At 45.1% G+C, this 12421-nt stretch overlaps 1 protein-coding gene across 6 annotated transcripts in view; it reads right to left on the reverse strand.

Annotated features, from left to right (window-relative positions):
- The window catches only part of CUNH2orf76 (chromosome unknown C2orf76 homolog), a 100401-nt gene that overhangs the window by 11914 nt on the left and 76066 nt on the right, over positions 1–12421 (reverse strand). For 2 of the 6 annotated variants that reach the window (XR_001889162.1, XM_017891944.1), the window contains exon 7: positions 7646–7802. The exons of 2 other annotated variants lie outside the window; for them this stretch is intronic. Coding sequence is in view for 3 of the 4 variants with exons in the window: in XM_017891944.1 (XP_017747433.1) it covers positions 7646–7802 (157 nt within the window). In the remaining variant the exon portion in view is untranslated. Of the gene's footprint in view, positions 1–6582; positions 6767–7021; positions 7131–7645; positions 7803–12421 lie in introns of those variants that run through there. 2 more of the 6 variants (XM_017891943.1, XM_017891945.1) reach the window with 2 other exon arrangements.

A 12421-nucleotide genomic window follows, 5' to 3' on the forward strand; every position in this document is an offset into this window, starting at 1 on the left:
TAAGTACATATGGAACATTCTCCAGGATAGACCATCTATTAGGCCACAAAATAAGTCCCAATAAATTTTAAAGATTAGAATTATAAAAGTATGTTCTCCATACAGTAAAATTAGAAAACAATAACAAAAATTAATTTGAGAAATTCACAAATATGTGGAAATTAAAAAACACTCTTCTTAACCAAGAAGTCAAAGAACAAATAAGAGAAATTAGAAAAAAGTTTTGAGATGAAGGAAAAAAATAGCATACCAAAGTTTCTGGGGTACAGCTAAAGCGGTAGGTACTTGGAGGGAAATTTATAGCTGTAAATACCTTAAAAAGAAGAAAAATCTCCAATCAATTACTTAAACTTTCATCTTTAGAAACTAGAAAAGCAAGAGAAAACCAAACCTAAAGAAACCAGAAGGAAGGTAGCAACATAAATTGATACAGAAACTTGAGAAAACAATTTAGCATTATAATGTTGAACCTTCACATACCCTAACAGCCTGTAATTTCTCCCCAAAGTATATTTAGAAAAATTCTTATAGGTGGGCAACAGTGGATGTATAAAAAATATTCAATATGGACTGCGTACAGTGGCTCACGCCTATAATCCCAGCAGTTTGGGAGGCCGAGGCTAGATCACCTAAGGTCAGGAGTTCAAAACCAGCCTGACCAACATAGTGAAACCCCGTGTCTACCAAAAATACAAAAATTAGCCAGGCATGGTGGCACACACTGGTGATCCCAGCTACTTGGGAGGCTGAGGCAGGAGAATCACTTGAACCCAGGAGGCAGAGGTTGCAGTGAGCCAAGACCGTGCCATTGCACTCCAGCCTGGGTGACAGAGCACGATTCCACCTCAAAAAAAAAAAGAAAAGAAAAGAAAAGAAAAAGAAAAAATTCAATGTATATGAAAACAACATGAAGATTCTGAGAAGGTGGCAGCCTTGATGGCATAATTATTTAATATCTCCAAATCCCCCATAAAGATACACAAAGCAGCCAGGATTGCAAAACTAAAAACCCATGGACAATCCCTATAACAAACAAGATGACACCAAATCCCTACAAACCCTAAAACACAAATGGGTGGAGACACAGATACAAGATCTGCATGGTATCAGCAGCTTTGCTGGAGGACACAGAAGGAAGCAACAGAGCACCTGGTAGGCCTCAGAACTGTGGGGTCCTAATGAGGGGAAAGAAGTCAGGCTGGCAGGAGCAGAGGAAGCAAAACACAGAAAACAGATAAGCTGTAAGGGTTTTTATAAGGTCCAAAACACATTACCCTCCTGCACAAGTAACTCACGACCTTCCTGTGCTCAACTGCACCTTCCTGTGCCAACCCTCAACTAATAAAATAACTCAATTTAGTTCACTGCAACCTTGGCATCATCAGTACTGCACAAAGCCCTCTTCAGCACACAGCACAAGCACCATCCTACAAAATCCCCGGGAAGCCTTCGTTTCCTTGCAATCAGTTCCTCTCTTGCTAACCTGCCTGTTGCATCCTTGCAACATATTTGCCTACTTTCTCTAATAAATCTGCCTTTTTTTAACCTACAACTAACCATCTTGGCCAATTCTTCTCCTGGCCCATGCTACCGGCCCAGATAGTCACTGATCACCTGCAACAAGAACTTTAAAATAATCAAGAAACAATTATTGTAAAGCCCGCAGGCAGCTGGAGGACAGCACCTGACCCAGGGAGGCATTTGTATCTTTCAGTAAAAGCATGTGAGTTCCAAAGGTAAAGTCAGAAGAGGCTGGGGAAGACTGGGCCTAATAAACACTCCAAACTAACCAGCCCAAGCCCCCATCCAGAACAGAACCCCAGCTGGGAACAGACTCCAAATTGAGCACTTCAGGAAAATAGAGAAAAGCAAAAAAGAGAACCCAGACTACAGTAGGAGAGAATGGAATGGACGTTCTCAGGAAGTGAGGGGCCCTATTTTAAAATACTCAACAAAACAACAGAAGAGAGTGCTCTACCATTGTGAAATAATAAAAACCCTTAAAATTATGCCTCCTTTCAAAAAGTTCAGGAAATCTAATATTATGTAAACATAAGTAGCAGAAAAGGATTGAAGTCAAATCCCACACGGTTATTCAAAGAAAAAAGAAAAAGTAGAATAACATCCCTGCAGACGATAAAAGCATGCCAGAGAAACACACAGGTATAAACTAATATTTTGACATAAAAGCAAAGCAAAGGGAGGGGAAGGGAGGAGAGGGGAGGCAGGCACAGCTCATCTGTAGTATTCAGGAATGGGGAGCACAACTGCAAAGAAAAGAGACGATTAGCACAAAAGGCAGGCTGGCGTTTTACTCTTGGAGGAGGGGTGGGGCTTTGCATTTGGGAAAGTGAACCTGGCAGGCTTATGGGGTCAGAGTCAATTTCCTTTACATGGGGATGTTTAAAGGTGTTTATCTTGTAATTTCGTTAACCTCTCATTTTGTCTTATGCTATATATATATGTATGTGTATAATGCTGTTTTTTGTTTTTCATTTTGGCTTTGGTTTGTTTTTTGTTTTGGTTTTTTTTTTTTTTTTTTTTGAGACGGAGTCTCACTCTATCTCCCAGGCTAGAGTGCAATGGCGGGATCTCGGCTCACTGAACCTCCTAGGTTCAAGCGATTCTCCTGCCTCAGCCTTCCAAGTAGCTGGGACTACAGGCGCCCTCCACTATACCCGGATGATTTTTGTATTTTTAGTAGAGATGGGGTTTCACCATGTCGGCCAGACTAGTCTCAAACTCCTGACCTCAAGTGATCAGTCTGCCTTGGCCTCCCAGAATGGTAGGATTACAGGCGTGAGTCACCGTGCCTGGCCATAATGGTTTCTTTTTTAGCAACTAAATTTGTTTAAAAGAGTGTTCATCTCAGTATTGTTCATAATTGCCCCAAACTCCATTGACAGGAGTGCATGAATAAATTGTGCTATTCAGAGGATGATCTGTTATTCAGCAATGAAATAAATGACCTATTCCTCCAGTGAAACTTAGAAACATGATTATGGCGAGGGAAAAAAAACAAGTATCAAAAACCTACACGCTATATGATACCATTTTATAAGCCTTAGAAACCAAGCAAAATGAAACAGTACATTATTTAGGAATACATACATATGTGATTTTAAAACTATGTTTTAAGGAAGCAAGGCTGGCAAACATAAAATTTAGGATAGACTGTATACCATATAACATTTTATAATGCTCAGAAATCGGCAAAATTAAACAATGTTGTTTAGGAATAAGTAGACATGTGATTTTAAAACTATTCTTTTAAAAGCAGGGGAATGATAAACCCAAAATTCAAGCTGGTTTTTATTTCTAGGGAAGCAAGGAGGACGGAATAGGGGAGCTAGACCCCAGTTTTCTTCCTAGGTCGTGTGGTGGGTTCACAGTATACTTTTGATTATCATGTTTCATGATTCACCAATGTGTTTTATATGAAGACTTCATCAGATCTGCACACTAAGAATACAAATTAAAAATTGAATTATCTCCTTCATCAGTCATTCATTTGTTTATTCATTCAGTCATGCAACAAACAGGCATTGTGTACCCGCCCTATGCCAGGCCCTGTGCTAGGTCCTAGGATAGGGCAGTGAGCAGACACCACAGCTGTCCTCTCAAAGTTCACAGCCTCCCAGGACATTCTACACTATTGGTGATGGGGCTGAGTGGGAAGTGGGTTTTTAAAAATCTGCACTGCAGGAAGCACTATTTACAATAGCAAAGACTTGGAACCAACCCAAATGCCCATCAATGGTAGACTGGATAAAGAAAATGTGGCACATATAGACCATGGAATACTATGCAGCCATAAAAAAGAATGAGTCCATGTCCTTTGCAGGAACATGGATGAAGCTGGAAGCCATCATCCTCAGCAAACTAACACAGGAACAGAAAACCAAACATCACATGATCCCACTCATAAGTGGGAGCTGAACAATGAGAACACGTAGACACAGGGAGGGGAACATCACACACTGGGTCCTGTTGGGGGTTGGGAGCAAGGGGAGGGAGAGTATTAGGATGAATACCTAACGAGTGCAGGGCTTAAAACCTAGATGACGGGTTGATAGATGCGGCAAACCACCATGGCACATGTATACGTATAAACCTGCACATTCTACACATGTATCCCAGAACTTAAAGTGACAACAATAACAAAAAAGAAAAAATCTGCAGAGAGTAAGTAAGAGCCAGGACAATCCATAATCAGGACCTTCCATTTCAGGATAACGAGGAAATACCTTGTTGGTATGACTTGAGGGAGGTAATTTTTAAATTAAGGTAGTTAAGGCAGCCAACAGGAGACAGCAAAAGCATCAGACAGGCACTCCAGGTCGGTGGTTCCCAATACTGCCAATGTTGTTCCCCAAAGAAGTTTTCTTTGTCTTAAGCAATGTGATATGCACATGCATGCAAACGTGCGCACACACATGGGTTATTCAAAGTTTATTTCTTCCCTATGTTTCTGTGTTAGGATCTCCTTGCATTTATGTATTGATAGTGATGATAGACAGTGGTTGGACTTCGTTACTGTTTAGGGAAGTGTGGTTTGGTTTTTAATGTCCATACTTAGTAAAATAAAGAGCTGCCAAATCCAAATCAATCTCTAAGATTTAAATTCTTCATTATGTAAACCCTGAAGTCTGAGAATCATGGTCCAGAGTCATGTTTGAACCTAGCATTGTCCTTTTTGAGTAGGAAGACTGAGGTCACTTTTCTTTTTTTTTTTTTTTGAGACGGAGTCTCACTGTGGTCACCCAGGCTGGAGTGCAGTGGCACAATCTCAGCTCACTGCAACCTCCACCTCCCAGGTTCAAGCGATTCTCCTGCCACAGCCTCCTGAGTAGCTGGGATTATAGGTGCCCGCCACCACGCCTGGCTGATTTTTGTATTTTTAGCAGAGATGAGGTTTCTCCATGTTGGCCAGGCTAGTCTCAAATTCCTGACCTCAGGTGATCCGCCTGCCTCGGCCTCCCAAAGTGCTGGGATTATAGGCTTGAGCCACTGCACCAGGCCTGAAGTCACTTTTCAATACTTGGTTAAGACCTTGCTTGGCCTCAGGAGTAGCCTTGCCTTGACTACCTGCCCAGCACCACCCCCATCCGTAGGGCCTGGAGGAGTTCCTCAGCTTATCTCTGAGCAGAGCTGAAAACCCCCCTATGGCTGTCACCAAGGTGAAAGGAAAGGATTGGTAGTTAATAGCAAAAGCAGCAGTATATGCATATGCATGTGTGTATTATTACAAATACATCTGTTCCGGCAAGAGATCTCTACTACAGAGTCAACCCACAGGAATGTTTAGCTGAGGCTCTAGAGACCCTGTTGAGGAGTGTGCCGTGTCTGAGGTCAAGTAAGTGCTTAATCCACTAGCTCCTTCTTCCTTGTATCTGCCAGTGTGGCCAGCCGCTGCACCCATTTCTGTTCACCTCCACCATATCTGCCATTTCCACCCAGGCTTGGACCTCATTTCTTTATATCAACGTTTCCTTCGAATCTACTCACTTGTTCTCCCTGAAAATGTTTGTTTGTTTGTTTGGAGACGGAGTCTCGCTCTGTCTTCCAAGCTGGAGTGCAGTGGTGTGATCTCAGCTCACTGCAACCTCTGCCTCCCGGGTTCAAGCGATTCTCCTGCCTCAGCCTCTGGAGTAGCTGGAATTACAGGTGCCCACCACCACGCCCGGCTAACTTTTGTATTTTTAGTAGAGACAGGGGTTTGCCATGTTGGCCAGACTGATCTTGAACTCCTGACCTCAGGTGATCCGCCCGCCTTGGCCTCCCAAAGTGCTAGGATTACAGGCATGAGCCACAGCGCCTGGCCTGAAAACATTACTTTTTAATATTCCCTATGGAGAGGCAGCATAGCACAGAGGTTATAAACACAAAGTCCAGGCCAGTCATGGGGACTCAGGCCTGTAATCACAGGGATCTGGGAGGCAGGAGGATCGCTGGAGGCCAGGGGTTCAAGACCAGCTTGGCAACATAGTGAGACCCCATCTCTACAAAAAAAATTTTTTTAAATATTACTCAAGCTGGTAGTACACACCTGTAGTTCCAGCTTCTCAGGAGGCTGAGGGGAGAGGATCACTTGAGTCCAGGAGGTCAAGGCTGTAGTGAGCCATGACTGTACCACAGCACTCTGGCCTATTTAGAGATAGCAAGCCACTATCTCTAAAAAAAAAAAAAAACGGTTAAAAAAAGAACACAAAATCTGGAGCCACACTGCCAGGGTTTCAGCACCACTTCTACTACTTCCTAACCTGATTTAACTGCCTCTTGCCTCAGTTTCCCCAGCTATAAAATGAAGGTGATTATAGTTCTTACCACATAGGTTTGTTATTAGGTTATAAGAAAAACAAGAGTTTCCCTTTTAACATAATTTATTTTTAACTTTAATTTTAGGTTCAGTGGTACATGTGAAAGTTTGTTACACAGGAAAACTACTGTCACGGGGGTTTGTCGTACAGATTATTTCATCACCCAGGTATTAAGCCCAGTACCCAATAGGTATCTTTTCTGCTCCTCTCCCTCCTCCCAACTTCCACCCTCAGGTAGGCCTCGGTGTCCGTTGTTCCCCTCTTTGTGTCCATGTGTTCTCATCGTTTAGCTCCCACTTATAACTGAGAATATGTGGTATTTGGTTTTCTGTTCCAAGAGTTTCTCTTAGGCTGAGATGCGAGGATCACTTGAGCCAGGGTGGTCGAGGCTGCAGTGAACTGCAGTCCTGCCACTGTACTCCAGCCTGGGGTGACAGAGCGAGACCCTACCACAAAGAAAAAAGAAGAGAGAGGGAGAAAAAAAGAGAATGACAGAGAGAGAAAAAACAGTTTCTCTTTTAAGGTATTTAAAACAGATCTTCCACAGAGTAAATGCTATATAAGCGTTTGCTAAATAAACGTTTCTAACATGAATAGAAAAATGTTATTACTGGCTGTAAGACCTGAAAGCAATTACAACCTCAAAATAAATAAAAACAAGACAATATAATTAAATTCTAGCTAGATTTTTTACCTGCTAAAATGCTTAGTGGAGACCCGCTCTCAAAAGAACAGAGAGAGGGAAGCAAGTGAATTCTTAAGGACATGCCATCACCAAACTAAAACCTCTTCTTCGCTCAACCAGAAGACCTGAAAGAAAACTGAAGTAACAGTAACTGTCTTCCTGCGCTACCCACCCTCAACCATCTCCAGGTCCACTAGGAGCATGTTGTACATGTTCTGGAAAGCTCCGGAAAGGCATTAAGATATAAACAGTTAGTAGCCAGGTGTGGTGGTAGACGCCTACAATCCCAGCAACTTGGGAGGCTGAGGCAGGAGAATCGCTTGAACCCGGGAGGCGGAGGTTGCAGGGAGCTGAGACCACGCCATTGCACTCCAGCCTGGGAGACAGAGCCAGACTCCGTCTCAAAGAAAGAAAATAAAAAAGATACAAAAAGTTGGGAAAGTGAGAGGTGTCCCGAGTAGCCCATATACATGAGAAATGAAACCAGGCGATCCTGTGTGGATCTATACATCATAAATGCCCCTGGGCTGGAAGTGAAATATCTCACACCAATAGGTCGGCTCTGATGCAGGGAGTCTGTTTGCACTTTGAATTGAAGCTGTGCTGTTCCTGGCACTGCCAGGGTGGGACTGTCACTCACCGAGCCTCCTTCCTGTCCTTGGTCTGGGGTGATTCGGCACTTCCCAGCAGGTGACTCCAGGTGACAGCCAACAGCCAGCTTGCTCCTGTTCTCTTTCGCAGGCAGAGCTGGCTCTTAATTTTCATGCATTTATTCTTTAGCCACTTGAGATGCCTGGCTGGAGGGACGGGGAAGAGATTTAGCATCTTGGTGCCTCCAAGCCTCCCATCCAGCATGGTCCAGGTTAACAAACACCTGTAAAGCATACATCTCTGCTGGTCCTGACAGACAGGGTGAGCACCCCGGTGCATCCACCCTCCTAAGAGGATTAAGAGGGGGTGTTTGGAAAACAGAGCTGCATCCCGGGAGGGAAGATGCCACAGAGACATCAACACACAGTTCTGCATAATCAGTTCAACAGCAGAACAACAAAAAGGGGAAGAGAAGATTAAAAACTAATCCAAATGTCATAGTACTGAGGAGTGTGATGAAATGGGGAATCGGGTGGAAGCATTAAACCTAGAATCACCAACCATCCCCGCTTCACTCTTCAAAACTCAAGGCTTCGGCGGGAAACAACATGCTCATCCTTGGGAGGGCTCCTCTAAGTCCCTCCTGAAAGATGGATGTCCACTCCTGAGGCTCTGTCTCTGAGGATGGGCACGGGGAAGCTGTGGCAGTCCAGCCATCCTGCGGGGATGTCATGAATAATTAGCTGGGCTCTTCACAGTGGAGCGCAGCCCTAGTCTCTCTCCCTCTTCCTTGGTGGGAAGGAAGCCCAGGTCCCTGAGAGACACTGGTGGCCGTCTCCCTGGAGGCTTCAGGCTGGCCGTTGACAGTGGCACCAAGGTGTAGCTCGGGGCAGGGGGGCAGGCACTTAGCACTCGGCAAGCTCTGTGGGCCTCCTCCCTGCCTCCCATTCATTGTCATGAGCTTGGCAGGAGAAGTTTCCAGTCCGCCTCTCAGTGCTGCACCCCCTCTGCCCACACTCCTGGGCATCCAGCCCAGGGCCTGCCTTGATGCCAGCTCTGCCCTTCCTGCCTCCTCCTTCCTGCTCTGCCTTCTCTCCCTCTCTCTTCCCTACATCCATTTCTATTTTACAATGGTTTTGGGATTTTTTGTTTTTTGTTTTTTCTTGAGAGGGAATCTGGCCCTGTTGCCCAGGCTGCAGTGCAGTGGCATCATCTTGGCTCACTGCAACCTCCACCTCCTGAGTTCAAGCAATTCTCCTGCCCCAGCCCCCCGAGTAGCTGAGATTACAGGCACACGCCACCACACTCAGCTAATTTTTGTATTTTTAGTAGAGACGGGGTTTCACCATGTTGGCCAGCCTGGTCTTGAACTCCTGACCTCAAACGATCCAACCACCTCAGCCTCCCAAAGTGCTTGGATTGCAGGTGTGAGCCACTGTGCCTGGCCCTATTTTACAATGTTTAATGACTCAAACTTGAGGATTTTTCCACTTCTCTATACCATATAATCAAATCAAAAAATCAGATATTAGGCTGTGACAATGGGACTGAATCTTGGAAACCGGAAGGTCCAGTCTCAGGACGTCCTGGAAAGTTCAGCACACAAGCAAGCCCCATGCAGCTGTGTGATGAAACGGCCCCGCACATCCAGGTGCACAGCCAAGGCGTCCCGTGCCACCTTCCTGGTAGAAACTGGCTTTTCAACTTTCTCACCCATGACAGGAAAGCGGTTTCAGACATCAGGCTCGCCGCTCTCCTAAGCCACATCCTTTTCTCATTCCCAGCTGAGGACATGAGCCTGAGACACTGAGGTTCCCAGCTGCCTCCATGATTTGCCAGCACCCAGCTTCAGTTTCACATCCTCCCAGTTGTCATAGCCAGGAGAGCATGCCTCACTGACCATGAGGGCATGTCACATCCCGCCTGGCTAAGCCATGTCGCAGACAGGCTCCTGGCTAAGCACTTGGCTGACACCCCAATATTCAATGCTGACACCCCACAAAGGCATAAGTAGCCTAATTTTGCGGATGATGAAAATAGGACTCAAACTAAATTGTGTACAGTTGTAGGGTTTATTGAGGGCAGAAATCTTCTCCACAGCAGGTCTCTGGCAACCCAGAGCCCCTCCCTGCACTCCTGTGTCCCTGTCGCCGTACCCACAGAACCCCCAAGAGGCCTCCATGGATCACTGGGCTTGTACAATTTTTATCTGGGCATATATATATTACCAAATTACCTCCACCCCAAAAATACTGTTCCAGGTTTCCTGTTACTATTTGGAAACATTGATGTACATCAGCCTGTGTTCATTTTGTATACTATCCATATAGTGGGTGGGTTGTTTTGGGGGATTTTTTTGCAACCTAAAAGCTAAAATATTTTTCATGTTTAAAACTGAAATCCATGTGCATGGACAGGACATTTTTAAAAATAAATATTTCATGGGTATTTGCCAACAGAATCTTATGGTTGGTAATTTTGTAAATGATTTAACCCATCATTTCATGTGAATAAATTTAGATTTGACTATCTATAGGTAGCATAAGGTGAAAAACCTCTAAAATTTGAACCCATACTCTGGGATGGGAGACCTTAGGCAAATTAACCTGTCTGAGCTTCAGTTTTCTCATTTGTAAGAAGGGGATGTACTATCTGTGTTCCAGGATCGTGGAGGAGATCAGAGGAGGTCATCTACCAAAAGGCCCCCACCAGCCTCACAAAATATCATTACTCTCATCATTTCATTCTTAGGTTGACTTAAATAGGGAATACAAATATATTTACATATTCTTATTAAATTCTTAAAAACTGATAATTTATTCAAATCCAAATCATATAGAGATGATAAAATTATCTACTGTGCATAACACCGTTAGGAAAGAATGACTCAATAACTATCACCTGACATTTTATTTAACATGATATAGTGCGATAGTCTCGGCACAAAGTGACCTTAACTGCTTCCAAATTCCTTCCTCATTTTTCCTGTAACAAATCATATGGTTGAAGGAAGACCTTCATCAGGGTCACGCAACTTGGAGGAGCTTCTTGGGGGAAGTGCACAGGCATCTCTGGGCTGTGGAGGAAAGACTCCGGAACCGGCTTTAATGGGGTTTTTTTTCTCAACAGGATCTGTCCTGTCTCCCTTTTCATGTGTCAGGTCCTCAGTAGCTGGGACCCCATTTTCTCTGTCATATCCCACCCCCAACACCTGACCAACTCAAATCATGACATACATTTTTAAACAGGTAGTGGATATCCAACAGTGTGTCAGGGCATGGAGAAAATGGAAAAGAAACCGAAATTGTGGTCCTGGTGCTGAGACACAGGTAATCTCATCAAGCAATTTGGGCAGAGGCTGAGTTACCTGGATATTATTGCTGGTATCTGGATTTCTTAATATAAGTTCCAGAAAGCCTGGTAACTTTTAGAAGAGTATATAGTGTAGCAAGGAAAGTGAATCCGTTCATTCATACATAAATAACAGATGCATGCATTTATTAACTCCCAGTGTGTGCAGGCTGTGGAAATGCAACAGTAAGCCTGATCTTCAACCTCAGGGACAGCCACATGTTTTGGGTAAGGTCAGTATATAAAAACGCAAGGCCAGCCAGGTACGGTGGCTCACACCTGTAATCCCAGCACTGCCGAGGCAGGCGGGTCACAAGGTCAAGAGATCAAAACCATCCTGGCCAACATGGTGAAACCCCATCTCTACTAAAAATACAAAAATTAGCTGGGCATGGTGGTGGGCGCCTTTAGTCCCAGCTACTCGGGAGGCTGAGGCAGGAGAATAGTTTGAACCCGGGAGGCAGAGGTTGCAGTGAGCTGAGATCACGCCACTGCACTCCAGCCTGGTGACACAGCAGGACTCCATCTCAAAAAAAAAAAAAAGCAAGGCCACACTGTGTGATCAGTGCCACAGAGGACTAGCCAGGACACAGCAGGATGAAAAGGAGAGCAGGGTCGAGTCTCCTGGCTGTGAAGAGCTGGGAAGGTGGGACGGAAAGGACCTTAGGGACAAGATGGTCCTTGGCTGTGCCTCCCAGGATGAATGCGAGTCTGGTGGAACATTCAGAGAGCAGAGTGGGAAGTCTGAGGAAGTGGCAGCATGGTGTGCCCAGAGAGAACAGGGCAAGGGGATAGGGGACAGCTGGGGGAGACAGGAGAGGGTGCCAAATTCCACAGCTGGAGGAGAAGCTGGAGATGTAGCCAGAGATCAAACCAAGGAAGCCCCAGTACACCATGCCAGAGTGCGCACGTGATTCAGAAGGAAACAAGGACCCATCCGATGGTTCTGAACAGGGAGGGATACAGCAGTCAGACTTGCATTTTTAAAAGATCACTCTGGCAGCGGCATGAAGGATGGACTCAGTGGATGAGAGTCTACAGGAAAGGACACCAGACGGGAGAGTGTCTCTGCGGTCAGGATGAGAAATGATGAGGCCCAAAGCAGGGCAGTGACGGTGGGAAGGGAAAGGGAGGCCGTTCTCATGAGATGTTCATTCCGGCAATTCTGAGCTGACTCCTGTTGAGGAGGTATCAGCAAGTAGTGAAAGGCAAAGAAGGGTATCACTTGCTCCAGCTACAACTAGGAATTCCTTCCTAGTACCCCTAGTGAGCGTAAGAACCTTCCTTCACCTGTGAAGTCCCTCCTGATGGTTGGTTCTGGCAGGCTCCATCACTTAGGAGCTGGGAAACCTCAGGCAGGTCACTTTACCTCCAAGTGCCCCTTCCCCATCTGTAAGATGCAGATAACTAGTACCTACCTCACAGGGGTCGCGAGCAATAGTGAGTAAATATCTGCAAAGTGCTTTAGTAAGGC

The sequence above is a fragment of the Rhinopithecus bieti genome, unplaced genomic scaffold, assembly GCF_001698545.2.
Source record: "Rhinopithecus bieti isolate Rb0 unplaced genomic scaffold, ASM169854v2 scaffold_19969, whole genome shotgun sequence".
NCBI classification, from domain to species: Eukaryota; Metazoa; Chordata; class Mammalia; order Primates; family Cercopithecidae; genus Rhinopithecus; species Rhinopithecus bieti.